The sequence below is a fragment of the Pseudopipra pipra genome, chromosome 14 (assembly GCF_036250125.1).
Source record: "Pseudopipra pipra isolate bDixPip1 chromosome 14, bDixPip1.hap1, whole genome shotgun sequence".
Lineage (NCBI taxonomy): Eukaryota > Metazoa > Chordata > Aves > Passeriformes > Pipridae > Pseudopipra > Pseudopipra pipra.
Genome location: NC_087562.1, coordinates 8,656,349 through 8,669,703, shown reverse-complemented (window position 1 = coordinate 8,669,703; position 13,355 = coordinate 8,656,349). Strand labels below are relative to the sequence as shown.

Below are 13,355 nucleotides of genomic sequence, written 5' to 3'. Positions count from 1 at the left end.
ATGGACTGCCCTAGGAATGTGGGGCTCCTTTTTCCCCTCTGGGAGTGTTGGGGCAGGAGCAGCACTGTCCTGTAGGTGTAGGTGGTGAGAAACAGGAGTTTCTGGCTTAGATTTCTGTGGAGTAAGGGCAGGGGAGATAGAGGGGCATTTCCTAAACTTAGTTTTAGGATTCTCTGTCTATGTTCCAGCAGAGCCATGGCTGGGAGAACTCTGTCTGGGAACACCTGCTTCCCCCTCTGTCCTTCAGCCACAGGTGCTGCACAGAGTGTCCCTTGTCCCTCTGCTGTGGCCATGCATTTCCCTCTCTTTCTGCCTGTAAATCCTTTCCCTGGGGCTGGAGCAGCCCTGGGCAGCAGGAGCACGGGGGCAGAGAGGCTCAATGTGGGCCAGTAATGGCCCATGTGAGGCAATGCCAGTTGGTTGTGCCCTATTGGAAGGAGCTGTGACCCGTTATGCCCTTCTCCAGGCTGGGCCCTCGGCAGCAGAGGGTGTCCCAGAGCTCCTGCTCCACACCAGAATCACCTTGAGCCATGGAGCCTGTGCCGTGCTCCTCCTGGTGCTGTGAAGCAGTTAATGATTACCCCCCAGCCACCTCGTCCTCCTCTGCCCTGCCCGGCAGGAGCGACAGAGCCCAAGGAGCAGGAGGATGCTGCTGCTGCTGCTGCTCTTGGTGCTGCCAGGCCCTGCCGGCTGCCCCCGCACGGAGCCCCTGAGCGGGTCCAGCCCAGAGCCGCTGTTCCGTGGGGCCGATCGCTACGACTTCGCCGTCGTCATCCCCGGCGGCACCGTGGAGTGCTTCTGGCAGTTCTCACACCACGGCGGCAACTTCTTCTTCAGCTACGAGGTGAGTGTTGGGAGATGTGTCCTGGAAAGCTGCTGACATAGGGAATGGCTGTGCTGGATCAGTCGCATGTAGCAGGTGCTGTGGCACACCACCCCTCAGGGCTGTGCCTTTTCTATGCAATATCATGGAACAGTCTGGGTGGGAAGGGACCTTAAAGCTCATCCCATTCCACCCCATGCCATGGGCAGTGACACCTTCCACTAGATAAGGTTGCTCCAAGCCCTGTCCAACCTGATCTTGGACACTTCCAAGGATAGGGCAGCCACAGCTTCTTTGGGCAGCCTTTGGCCTGCCAAGGCCTCACCATCCTCACAGGGAATAATTTCTTCCCAATATCTAATCTAATCTCTATCCATTATCAATCCCATGCATTTTTTTGAATAGCTGGTTTAAAACCACAAAGTGGTGCTGGGAGCTCTGGACATGGTGCCTGAGCACCCTAAGCTCACTCGCAGAGAGTTGTGTGGTGTCCTGGCACTGTGGGGAGCTCTGCCCTTCGCTGTCTGGCTGGACACTGTGGCATAGCTGAAAGTCCCAGCACAGTGTGTCCCCATGCTCTGTCCCCTTCCTGCAGGGAAACTCCAGCCCTTTTATCTCCTGTTTACACTGGGTTGGCTGAAGGAGAGCCAGGGCATGGCTGTGCCTGGAGCTGGCACCTTCTCCTCGGCTCTGCACTTGGCAGAGCAGCCCCCCAGGAACACAGCCTTGGGGCTCAGCACAGCTCTATCCCCAACACACCAGTGGCCCACAAATTCCCTTCGGGTGTTCTCTGCCTCCAGGTCCAGCGGGCAACGGGGATTGGCAACAGCAGGAACATCTTGGTCACGGCGAGTGACCCCAATGGCTTCCAGCTTGGAGCCTCCCAGGACGTGCGAGGGCAGATCAACTTCCTCACCAAGGACACAGGTTCCCCCCTGCCCTGGCCCCTGCAGCAGCTCCGAGCCTTCCTGAGTGCCGATTGCTCCCAGATGGGATGGATGAGGGTCGAGCACCGGGGATGTGTCTGCCTGGTGCCCTTCTACCCATGGACCAACAACCCTCATTTCTCTCTGCAGGTTTCTACGAGCTGTGCCTGGACAACCAGCAAAACCACTTTGGCTTCATGCAGGTGTATCTCAACTTCGGTGTCTACTACGATGACTTCAACATGGAACACAAGCAGCCTGTGGAGAAGAAGGAGCTGAATGACACGCTGGAGGCAATCAAGGTGAGGGTCAGGGTGGCCACGGGGTGTCCCAGGACAGGGGGGATGGGCACATCCTGCCCAGGGGACTGAGAAGGGCGTTTGCTCTGGCTGAGCTGCTGCTGAATGCAGCACTGAGTCCAGCAGGCAGCTCCAAGCACAGCTCTGCCTCTCCTGCAGATCAGCATCCAGAGGCTGCAGATCCACACCTTCCACATGTGGCGTTTCTACAACTTTGCCCGGATGCGGAAAGGGGCTGACTCCTTCCTTCTGGAGTCCAACTACAACTACGTCAACTGGTGGTCGATGGCCCAGAGCTGTGTCATCATCCTCTCCGGGGTGCTGCAGCTCTACTTCCTCAAGCGCCTCTTCCATGCACAAACCTCTGGCAGCCAGAAGTGCTAGAACAGGGCAGGGCTGTGGCTGCCAGTGCCTGGTGACCCCGCTGTGGAGTGGGAGGAAAGGCCAGATCCTGCTTCCAGGAAGAGCTCCACTCCTGCCTCCAGCTCTACCCCTGAAATCATCCCCAGAGAAGCCAAGCATCACACTGTCACCTGAACTTTGTGTGGGAGAAGTGTTTGTCACATCCCTGCCCATCATTAGTGTCCCACTGGGCCTTTTCTACCAGACTCCCAATAAAGGAACCTCTGGCACATTCTGGGAAACGATCACTGTCTGTTGCTGCTGTCCAGCTTCTGTGAGCCCAGGGGCAGTGGCCTGCCCATCTCCCCCTCCCTGAACCTCAGCCCAGGACTGTAAGCTTCCTCCTGAGATTCCCCCTGGCCTCATCCATCCCCCAAACATGTTGGTTCCCCTCTCTGGAATTGCATCCCAGTGCACTGTGCCTGCCCCAGGAGAACAGAGAACCGCAGGAGGGGCAAAGGCTGAACCCCCTGAGGCTCCGCACCAGACAACAGGCACTAGGAAAAGGAAGAGGCTTTATGTGACAAGGCTGGTGCAGAGGCACCTTCCGCCATGCTGGCAGCAGCCCCCCCAGGGCTGTGGGGCTGTGTACTGGCAGCTCCCTCCCTCTCCATCCCATTTGGGGTGGGCTCCCTGTGGCTTCCCACACCCACAGTCCAGGACAAGGTCCATTCTGCTCAGGAACACTTGCAGGGCATGCAGGTCCCTTCAGGTCCCTGGAATCCCTTAGGTCAGCGTGTCCTCGTTCCGCACATACTCTCCGACATCGGCTTGGTGGAACACCACGATGGCCAAGGGATCCACCTTCCGGCACTCCTGCGTGGACTTGGCAGCCACCCCAAAGCCCTGGTGGGATGAAGGGGGGGTGAGAGGGACTTCTCCCACCCTGTACCCACCCCACAGCTGTGGCAGGCCCTGGGCGCTCACCAGCGGGACGTCGGCCATGGAATACACCACCACGCCCTGGTACTGCGCCGTGTTCTCCGTGATGCGGCCCAGCCCCGACTTCAGCACGTGGTTCCCATAGAGGAAGGACTGCTCTGAGCCAGGCTTCACCCACACCTTGAACTGTAAGAGAGGGCAGAGTGGTGAGGGGTTGGGGGCTGCTGGGGGGTGCTGGCACGGGCTGGGGGTGGCTGGGGGGGCTGTGTCCCACCTTGGCGTAGGGCGCAAGGAAGTCCAGGGCCGTGACACTGAGCCGGAACTTCTGGGACTTGGTGAACTTCCCGAAGCAGGTGCCCGGGGCTACCAGGCTGTCCCGAGGGATGCTGGCCGCCAGCTTCAGCAACTTCTCACTGCGGGAGCAGGGCAGTGCTGGGGGGCTGCGGGGCCGCCGCCCCGCGCAGGCTGCCCCAGAGCCCCCCGCGCCCCCGGGGCTCACCTGAGGTAGTACACGCGGTCCCGGTGCAGGCGAAAGCAGTAGGTGCCATCGGGCCGGTCCACCAGCAACTGGATGTTCTCACCGATGCTGCGGGGACAGACCCCATGAGCACGGCCCGACCCCGGCCCCTTCTGCCACGGCCCCTCCGGTCCCCGGTGCCCGTTCCCTCCTCGTGCCCGGCCCTCCCAGGTTCCAGGCCTCCCGGTCCCCAGGCCAGTGCAGGTCCCGCCTCTCTCATCCCCTCCGGTCCCCTGTACCCATCCCACCTGATCCCCATCCCCTTTCGGTGCCTGGTCCCGCCCGATCCCCGGTGCCCATCCCCTCCTCGGTCCCCGCCGGTGTCCATCCCGTCCCCGAGCCCGGTCACGGGCCCAGCCCTCCCGGTCCCCGGGTCGAGCCAACCCATCCCTCCCGGTCCCCGTGCCGCTCCCGGTCCCAGCGGCCCATCCCTCCCAGTCCCTCCCCGGTCCACTCCTCCCGGTGTCCCGGCCCCTCACTATTTCCCGAGCTTCTCGAACACCGCTCGCGTCTCCGCCTCCGTGAGCGGCCGCATCTCCCGCCGGGCGCACGCGGGGCCGCGGGACCGGAAGGGCCGTGCCCGGAACCGGCGGTGACGCGGCGGGGCCGGCGGCGATGGCGGCGGCGGCGGAGGAGGCGCGGCTGCTGGCCTGGCTGCGCGGCCCGGCCGCGGGGCCCGCCGGCCCCGAGCTCGCCGCCTACGTGTCGGAGCTGGCGGCGCTGGGGCTGGCGGAGCTGGGCCGGGAGCCGGCGCGGCTCGCGGCGGAGCGGGAGCGGGTCGGGGCCGAGACGCGCCGCCTCGCCTTCGAGCACTACCGCGCCTTCATCCGCTCCGCGGAGTGCACCGGCCGCGCCGGCCGCGGCTTCGGCGGCATCGAGAGCCGCCTCGGCAGCCTGCTGGAGCGGCTGCCCGCGCTGCAGGACGCCTGCCGGTGCGGGACGGGCATCGGGGGGGACGGGGGAACCGTGGCGGGGAAGGCGCGGGTGGAAACGGGGACAGGAGGGAGCAGGGATGGGATGAGGCTGGGGCAGGGTCTGCGAGAGCAGGAGCGGCCCTGGGCAGGGGAGGGTGGGCTGGGGGCTGCGAGGGGTCCCGTGCTGAGCTCAGTAAGGACCGGGACTAGGCTGGGCTGGAGGCAGTGCTGGGGGGCTCCTGGGCAGCTCTGGGAGCAGCCGGTGTGGGTGGGAGAGTCCCGAAGTCCACCCGGTGCAGGGAGGACCCTCCTGCTGATGCCGTGTCAACCCCCAGGACCTTCATGCGTGATGCTGAGGCGATCGCCTGCAGCCGGCGGATGAACAGCCTGACCCTGAACCGGCACACGGAGATCCTGGAGATCCTGGAGATCCCGCAGCTCATGGACACCTGTGTCCGCAATGGCTACTACGAGGAGGCACTGGAGCTTGCGGCCTACGTGCGCCGGCTGGAGAGGAAGCACAGCAGCATCCCCGTGATCCAGGTAAGCCCTAGTCTGACTTGCCCCATAATTCAGGTGAGCCCTGTGCTGTCTCTGCCCCAAGGTCCACGTGAGCCCTACTCTGCCCTAAACCAGTGCCCCCTGAGTGCTCTCTCCCTCTGCAGGGCATCGTGGAGGAGGTGCGCCAGTCTGCCCAGCTGATGCTGAACCAGCTGATCCAGCAGCTCCGCACCAACATCCCGCTGCCGGCCTGCCTGCGCGTCATCGGCTTCCTGCGGCGCATGGACGTGCTCACCGAGGCTGAGCTGCGCGTCAAGTTCCTGCAGGCGCGTGACGCGTGGCTGCGCTCCATCCAGGCCTCCATCCCCGACCACGACCCCTACGTGCACATCACCAAGACCATCGAGGCCTGCCGGGTGCACCTCTTCGACATCATCACCCAGTACCGCGCCATCTTCTCGGATGAGGAGCCGTTGGTGCCGGCTGAGGGCATGGTGCCTGCCGAGGGGGCCATCTTCCACGGCTGGGTGCTCCAGAAGGTCTCTGAGTTCCTGCAGACACTGGAGCGCGACCTGGACCGTGGGGTGGGCAGCCGGCTGGACTCGCTGCTGGGGCAGTGCATGTACTTCGGGCTGTCCTTCAGCAGAGTGGGCGCGGATTTCCGCGGGCAGCTGGCCCCCCTCTTCCAGCGTGTGGCTGCAGATACCTTTAGGAAGGCAGTGGAGGAGGCGGTGGAGAAATTCCGAGAGGAGATGAATTCCTACACACTGATCTCAGCGCCAGCCGTGCTGGGGGGTGGCGCGGCAGTGCTGGTGCCCACAGCCCAGCCTGGGACGCTGCAGCCCCCCATGGTGCTGCTGGACTTTCCTCCCCTTGCCTGCTTCCTCAACGGCCTCCTCGTTGCCTTCAACGACCTGCGGCTCTGCTGCCCCATCGCCCTGGCACAGGATGTCACTGCCTGCCTGGACAGTGCCCTTGGGGAGGTGAGTCTGGGGGATGGTGCTGGGACTTGTGCTGGGAGAACACGGGATGCGTTTGTCCTGGCCTGAGTGGGTTGGAAAAGCCTCTGAGATCATCGAATCCAGCCATTCCCCCAGCACTGCCAAGGCCACCACTAACCCATGTCCCCAGGTGCCACATCCACATGGCTTTTAAAACCCCCCTAGAGCCAGCACAGGGGACAGGCACTGCGCTGGTCCTGCCACACTGTGGCTGGTACAATCCAGGTGCCGTTGTCCTTCTTGCCCACCTGGGCTCATGTTCAGCCACTGTCACTCCCAGGTGCCACCTTTGCCTCTCTCCCCAGGTGACCAAAACCATCCTGGCCTTCCACCGTGCGGAGGAGGCGGCTTTCAGTGGGCGGGAGCAGGAGCTCTTTGCCCAGTTCTGCACGGCCTTCCTGGAGGACCTGCTGCCTTACCTGAACCGCTGCCTCCAAGTGCTTTTCCCTCCATCACAGATCGCACAGGCACTGGGTGAGATCCTGGGCTTTGGTTTTCATTATGGGGTGGTAGCTCTGCTCCCATCCATGGTTTTCCCCTGCAACATTCAGTGGGCCCTGCCCTGCTGCTGCTCCTCTATAGGGGTCCCGTTGCCTGCAACCCCCCCTGACCCCACTCTCCCCTCTCCCAGGCATCCCCCCCACCCAGCTGCAGCGTTTCGGCCGCCTGGGCCGCATCGACGTGGCCACACTCAGGGAGCCGCTGGCTTTCCTGCTTCCACCGGCACCAGGCGAGGAGGAGCCAGCCCAGGAGACCACCCTGTGCCCGGAAGGGGAAATCGCGGCCGTGCCCACCGAGCCCCCGGAGAGCCCCCCCGAAGGGGCTGTGCTGCCAGGTGACCCGGTGGCCACGGGGTAGTCGGGGAGCGGCGCGGCCGGGCCGTGTCTCCCTGTGGCAGTGACCTGTCCCCCAGCCCAGCCCGTCCCCTGCCTGCGGCACCCCCACGCACGGGGCACACCCCCCCCCCGCACCGAGCACACCCTCCCTGTTTCCTGTTTGCACCGGGGCCGCCAGGGGGCGCTGTCCCGCCTCCGGTGCGCGCGCACCCGGTACTCGATGGCGGCGGCGCTGGGACGGGCGGTGGGACGGGCCCGCCCGGCCCTCCCGGTTCCCCCGTGCCGCGGGTGCGGGGACGGGGACGCGGCGGGCTGGGCCCGGCGGGAGCGCTCGTACTGGCGGGCGCTGCGGCGGCGGGTGCTGGGCCCGCCCGTGCCGCCCTTCGCCGCGCCGGTGCAGGTGGGAGCCCCGGTGCTGCGCGGCGCCGCCGCCGCCGTGGCCCCGGAGCAGCTGGGCGGCCCCGAGCTGCGGCGGCTGGCGGCGGCGCTGGCGGCGGGGCTGCGGGGCCGGCCGTGCCTGGGGCTGAGCGCCCCGCAGCTCGGGGTGCCGCTGCGGGTGTTCGCCGCCGAGCTGCGGCCCGACCGCTGCGCGCAGTACCCGGCGGCGCTGCGCCGCGCACACCGCATCGAGCCCTTCCCGCTCCGCCTGCTCGTCAACCCCGCGCTCCGTGTCCTCGACACCCGCCTCGTCACCGCCCCCGAGGGCTGCGCCAGCATCCACGGCTTCTCCGCCTACGTCCCGCGGCACTGGGCCGTCCACGTCTCCGGTACGGACCGACCCTCCCTGCACCGGGGTACTGCCCTGCCCTGTCCCGGGTGGGACCCCACATCTGCCACTTCCACCCACCATGGGCCCCCATTCTGTCACATGTCCCCCCACACTCTCACGGGTCCCCCTTGGGGATATACCCCACTCTCACATGGTCCCCCCATTCCCACACAATCTCCCCATTCTCTCATGGGTTCCTCCAATTTCACACAAGTCCCCTACTCTCACACGGGTTCCCCTTTTTGGCCCCCCAATCACACCCCCCCCCAGTCCCCTCAGCTCCCCAACAAGTTCCCCTGGCAGCAGGCATGGACGAGCTCGGGGTGCCGGTGAGCTGGGAGGCCGTGGGCTGGGCTGCCCGCATCGTACAGCACGAGATGGACCACCTGGACGGGATCCTCTACATTGACCGCATGGACCCCCGCACCTTCACCAACGTGGGCTGGATGGAATTCATGGACTGACCCTACTGTGCCCACCCCCAGCTGCCCCCTCTGTGCCCGGGGCCCCTCTGTGCAGTGGGCCCTCTCTAACCCTGGAGAAAGAACCATCACGGAGCCACTGACCAGGGGCTCCCACTCAGGTTTATTGCAGCCAATACAGACCTGTGGCCTCAGTGTGGCTCTGGCCCTTCCTGCCCACCAGCACCCTAGGCTCATGGTGGGGGGCAACTGGGGGGTCCAGCCCATGCTCCCCTGGGCACTGGAAATCACTTCATGGGTCTAGGAACAGCCTGCTGCCATGGCCGTGCTGGGGAAAGGTGAGGGAATCTCTCCCTTCTGGGGCTTCTTTGGGGCACATGGGCACAGCATGGGTGGGGCTAGGGGGTCAGTGGGGCTGAGGGGAGCCCTTGGGGACATGGGTGGCTGGCTCGGTGTTACTGGCTGGTGGGCTGCTCCAAACAGCCCCTGCTGTAGGCACAAATCCCTGTCTAGGATGGCTGGAGCATGGGGAGCCCCACACACCCCTGGGGACAGGCAGAGACCTTGGCCCTGGGGCAGTGCATTTTGGGGGTGGGGGGCTGGGCTGGGACCCCGGTGTGGGCAGAGCCTTGGGGAGCATCTGGGTGCTGGCTGAAGCTTTTGGATTGTTTTTATTTTCATATAAACGAGACGAAACCCAAAGCAGCATTAATTTAAAAAATAAAAAAGAGCAAGAAGAAGAGTGGAGCGCAGCCAGAGGGGCACCCAGCTGCCCAGGCCATGCTCAGACCCCCACCCCGTAGTGTGAGCCCCCCGGGCTGTGTCCCTGCACCCGCTGGGTGCTGCAGTGCGATGGGAGGGAGTGAGCGAAGATGAGTCGGTTTGGCACACCCGGGGAGGGGGGGCAGAGCAGGGCCCATGGCCGCCCCAACCCCACACCCCCCCATGCCCCCCTCAACCTTCCTGTCCAAAGTCCTCTGTGAATTTCTTCACCTTGAGGAGATCCTCGGCGTTGACAGTGGGGCGGGTGGTGGCCAGCGAGCGCAGCATGTCCGACTGCAACACAGGTAGGGGGGCACACAGGTCAGACCAGGGGCACTGGTAGGGACTCCCCCGCCATGGCAGTGGGGCAGCTCTGCCCATGCTGGCACCTTTGCCTCATGGCAGCAGCACTGGCTCTGCAGGTGGGAGCTGCCTGGAGGACCCAAGGCCCCTTCCTGGTACCCAGCTCTCTTTGGGGAGCTCAGCACCACAAGGGGGTAGACTGGGGGCCTGTGCCCACTGCCAGGAGCCACAGCACTGCCTAGCCCTTGGCCTGGAGGAGGAACAGGGAACTGGTTGGGCCTGAGCCACAACACTGTTGTGCCAGGCTGGGCAGGTGCCCAGTCCCACATCCCAGAGCTGACACTCACCATGCAGACAATGGGCTCCATCAGCTTGTCACTGGGCACCTCCATCCAGGTCATCTCGGTGGCCCCAGGGTCACCAGGCGAGCATGGCGTCAGGAGATCATCCACGAGGACACCGGGGGTGGTGCGGGAGGGGCCACGGACCTGCGCAGAGCCACAGGCAGTTGGGACAGTGCTCAGGGCAGGACAGCAGCCGCGGGGCCCACCCCACCTTGGGGACCCCCCCCCGGAGCAGAGCAGCCCTGTTCACCTTCTTGAAGTGCGTGGCCGACTGCACCTTGCGCACAGGCTGCATGAGGGCGTCCCGCACGATGATGCTGATGTCGGCCCCCGAGTAGCCATCGGTCTTGCGGGCGAGCTCCAGGATGTCGGCGTCCTTCAGGGAGTGCGGGGTGTTGCCCAGGTGCAGCCTGAACATCTGGGCCCGCGCTGCCTCCTCGGGCAGTGGGATGTAGATTCGCTTCTCAAACCTGGGGGGAGGGGGTTGTGAGCCCCACTGTGAGCCCGTGCCAGCCCTGCCAGGAGCTCGGGGGTTGGGAGCTGCATGTCCTGCTCACCTTCTCCTGATGGCTGAGTCCAGCACCCAGGGGATGTTGGTGGCACCCAGCACCAGGATCCCATCGCTGCTGTTCCCCACACCTGCAGGCAGATGACTCAGAATAATCCCCAGGGGTTCTCTGAATCCCCAGCTTCTGCTAGCCCCATCTTGCTACCCCCACCACCCTCCCAGGACCCCCATCCCAGGACTCCACCCACCCTGCATCTGCACCAGGAACTCGGTCTTGATGCGCCGGGCTGCCTCGCTCTCGTTCTCGTTGCGGGAGCCACACAGCGAGTCCACCTCATCGATGAAGATGATAGAGGGCTTGTGCTGCCTTGCCAGCTCAAACAGGTTCTTCACCAGCCTGGGAACAAAGCAGGGGATGGGTCCCCACGCAGGGACCCTCCCCAGCGTCCAGCACCCATGGCAGCCCCAGGGTGAGAGCCCCATGTTCCTCCTGCCCTGAAAACCCTGCACTGGCAGTGAGGCACAGCCCCTCAAGGGGCTCTGCTCTCCCCTGGGAACCTGCTCAGGATTAAAAGTAAGTATAAATATAGGATATTAGAAATTAATTGTGTAGAGCGAAGTTTAATTGTAATTTGGTCACGGCTTGGCAGGAGTGGCCCCTGCCCAATGTTTGGTGTAGGTGAACTGTACATGAACTCTAAGCATGGATGGCTGAGCAGGGGAGGAAACAGACAGGTGGGAAACTTTCAGATATGGCTGAGACCCTGGAGGGCCCCAAGACTGCCCCAAGCTAGAGGATGAGAATGGAGAGTCCAATGATGTCTTAGAAGACCCCAGCCCACAAATCGCTGTTGGACTGAGAGGTGTGTGAAGATGGGGGGCACAGGCTGTGAGGGGATAGAGACCCCTCAAATAGGACTGCTTTGTTCAGAGTTTGCCTCTGGAGGAACCAGCTCCCAACACTTCTTAAACAGCCCTGTTACTGGGGTTCACTGATGCTGGTGGTTCCTGCCCTGGCCCAGACCAGCCTGGAGCCAGCCTCAGCCCCACGTCCCCGCTGCCAACTTACTTCTCGCTCTCCCCCAGCCACTTAGACATCAGGTCAGAGGATGACACGGAGAAGAAGGTGGAGTTGTTGGCCTCGGTGGCCACAGCCTTGGCCAGGTAGGACTTGCCAGTGCCGGGCGGCCCAAAGAGCAGGATCCCGCGCCAGGGCGTGCGCTTCCCTGCAGCAGAGCCTGGCCTCAGGACACCCCATCCCCGCACCTGGATCCACACTGGGATCACCCGGGGAGGGGGGGGGGTGTCAGCTCCTGCATGGCCCCTCCCCACTGCCACAGTCTCACCTGTGAACAGGTGTGGGAACTTGATGGGCAGGATCACAGCCTCCTTCAGGGCTTCCTTGGCTCCCTCCAGTCCGGCCACGTCACTCCACCGCACATTGGGCTTCTCCATCATGATGGCACCTGTGAGGGGGCAGCTCTGCTCACACAGGCACCCAGAGCTGGCAGAGCCAGAGGCCCCACCCCTCCCCACCCCTCCCCTGGGCACACCAACCGATTTGGGGGTGGCCAGACTGCAGCAACACACCCCTGGAACACAGTCCCACACCTGCTCCCCTTCCCACAGCCACCCCTGTGGTGGCCATCAGGGATTCCCTCCTCAACCCCAGCAGGTCGAGCCCAGTGTGGCCCCTCACCCATCAGCTGCTCCTGAAGCTTCTTCTTCTCGGGGTTCTCACCCTCGCTGTCACTGTCACTCCTAGGGACAAGAGACAAGGATCAGGAGTGGGACGGGCCCTGGTGTGGCAGCAGGGCCCTGCCAGCTCCGTGGCCGTGCAGGGGGTCCCTCACCCCCCAGCCCCTCACGCACCCCTTGTTGTCATTCTGGGCCTCCTTGACCGGTCTCTTTCCGTGCCTGTCCTTGCTGCGAAGGTACTCCTTCAGCTTCTCTGCCCGGTCCAGGTACTGCACACACTTAGCTCGGATGCTCTCCTTGGCCTTGTCACTGTGAGCCTCATCTGCAGGGACCCCCAGGCGTCACCGTGAGCCCCCGGAGCCCCTCGAGCACCGGCGTCCCCGGAGCCCCCCGCCCCCGCGGCCGGTCTCACATTTGATGGCGTGTAGGAAGTACTCCACGGCGTGCTGGTACAGCCGCAGCGCCTCCTCGTAGTTCTTGGCCTTGTCCTCCTCGGTGGCTTTGGTGACCAGGTCGATGGCTTTCTGCGGGGGAGCAGCGCCGTGAGCACCGGGGGCGGGCCGGGGAGCCCCTCCCCACCACCAGCACCGGGCCGGGCCCGTCCGCACCCAGGCCCTTCCGAAGCGCCCCGCACCCTTCTCGCCGCGCCGGCACCGGCTCTCGGCAGGACGAGGCAGCTCCGGCAGGGCCCAGGACCGGGGCGGGGTGAGGCCTATCTCCGGCCAGCACGGCGCCGGGCCCGCTGCGGCCCGTCAGCCGTGGCGTGCAGAGGCCCGGCGCGGGGGCGCGCGAGGGCGGCGCGGGCGGAGTCCCGTGGCCGGTCGGTACCTGCAGGGTGGACGTTGTCATCGCATCGCCCGGTGCGGCCGCTCCGGCGGCTCCGGAACGGCGGCGGCGGCGGCTGCACCGACTGCGCCTGCGCCCCCTGCCGGCCCCGCCCTGCCCCGCGCCCTCTGCCGGCCCCGCCCGGCACTGCGCACCCCGCCGGCCCCGCCCATCACGGGGCGTGGTACCGCATAACCCCGCCCACCTAGCATGTGACACACCCATGTGGGGGCGTGGCCTCGTGCAGGCCCGCCCACCGAGCACCCGCGTGCGCGCGCATCCGCCCTCATAGCGGGTGTAGGGGTGTGTTGGGGGGGTTGTGTGCGTTTGTTCGTGCGTCTTCATGTGTGCATGTGCATGTGTTCATGTGTGTCTGGGTTCACGTGTGCGCATGCATGTTCGTGTGTGTGTGCGCCCACAGACACCCCCCAAAACTCTGTGCGTGTGTGTGTACTCACAGACACGCACGCACACAAACACACACAGACACCTGGACATTCTCACACACCCTCCCCATGTATGGGCACCCACAGACGCACCCACAAACACCCCCATCCCAAACACTCAGAGTGCGTGTGGACATGTTCACACTCATGTACACACCCCTATACACACACTCTGTG

General features: G+C 64.7%; 4 protein-coding genes across 5 annotated transcripts; 2 read left to right on the top strand and 2 right to left on the bottom strand.

Moving 5' to 3' along the window:
• The first annotated feature begins 56 nt into the window (after positions 1 to 56).
• TMED6 (transmembrane p24 trafficking protein 6) lies at positions 57 to 2,682 on the top strand. The gene is made up of 4 exons (XM_064670542.1): positions 57 to 844; positions 1,624 to 1,750; positions 1,900 to 2,051; positions 2,208 to 2,682. The coding sequence occupies exons 1-4, from the start codon at positions 647 to 649 to the stop codon at positions 2,430 to 2,432; spliced, it is 702 nt and encodes a 233-aa protein (XP_064526612.1). The 5' UTR covers positions 57 to 646; the 3' UTR covers positions 2,433 to 2,682.
• Positions 2,683 to 2,948: 266 nt separating this feature from the next.
• On the bottom strand, positions 2,949 to 4,479 carry NIP7 (nucleolar pre-rRNA processing protein NIP7). Its single transcript, XM_064670543.1, has 5 exons — positions 4,329 to 4,479; positions 3,832 to 3,918; positions 3,607 to 3,745; positions 3,378 to 3,518; positions 2,949 to 3,296 (listed from the first exon to the last, which is right to left on the bottom strand). The coding sequence occupies exons 1-5, from the start codon at positions 4,382 to 4,384 to the stop codon at positions 3,177 to 3,179; spliced, it is 543 nt and encodes a 180-aa protein (XP_064526613.1). The 5' UTR covers positions 4,385 to 4,479; the 3' UTR covers positions 2,949 to 3,176.
• COG8 (component of oligomeric golgi complex 8) lies at positions 4,450 to 8,486 on the top strand. 2 transcript variants are annotated; one of them, XM_064670495.1, is made up of 7 exons: positions 4,450 to 4,781; positions 5,099 to 5,306; positions 5,429 to 6,247; positions 6,571 to 6,739; positions 6,897 to 7,028; positions 7,733 to 7,762; positions 8,177 to 8,486. In XM_064670495.1, the coding sequence occupies exons 1-7, from the start codon at positions 4,465 to 4,467 to the stop codon at positions 8,332 to 8,334; spliced, it is 1,833 nt and encodes a 610-aa protein (XP_064526565.1). In that variant the 5' UTR covers positions 4,450 to 4,464; the 3' UTR covers positions 8,335 to 8,486. The 2 variants fall into 2 exon arrangements, with proteins under 2 accessions (XP_064526565.1, XP_064526564.1); XM_064670494.1 differs by lacking the exons at positions 7,733 to 7,762; positions 8,177 to 8,486 and having other exon boundaries at positions 6,897 to 7,322.
• VPS4A (vacuolar protein sorting 4 homolog A) lies at positions 8,436 to 12,878 on the bottom strand. The gene is made up of 11 exons (XM_064670496.1): positions 12,736 to 12,878; positions 12,320 to 12,431; positions 12,082 to 12,229; positions 11,909 to 11,970; positions 11,556 to 11,675; positions 11,279 to 11,435; positions 10,458 to 10,606; positions 10,259 to 10,340; positions 9,952 to 10,171; positions 9,705 to 9,845; positions 8,436 to 9,348 (listed from the first exon to the last, which is right to left on the bottom strand). The coding sequence occupies exons 1-11, from the start codon at positions 12,754 to 12,756 to the stop codon at positions 9,247 to 9,249; spliced, it is 1,314 nt and encodes a 437-aa protein (XP_064526566.1). The 5' UTR covers positions 12,757 to 12,878; the 3' UTR covers positions 8,436 to 9,246.
• Positions 12,879 to 13,355: the final 477 nt, after the last annotated feature.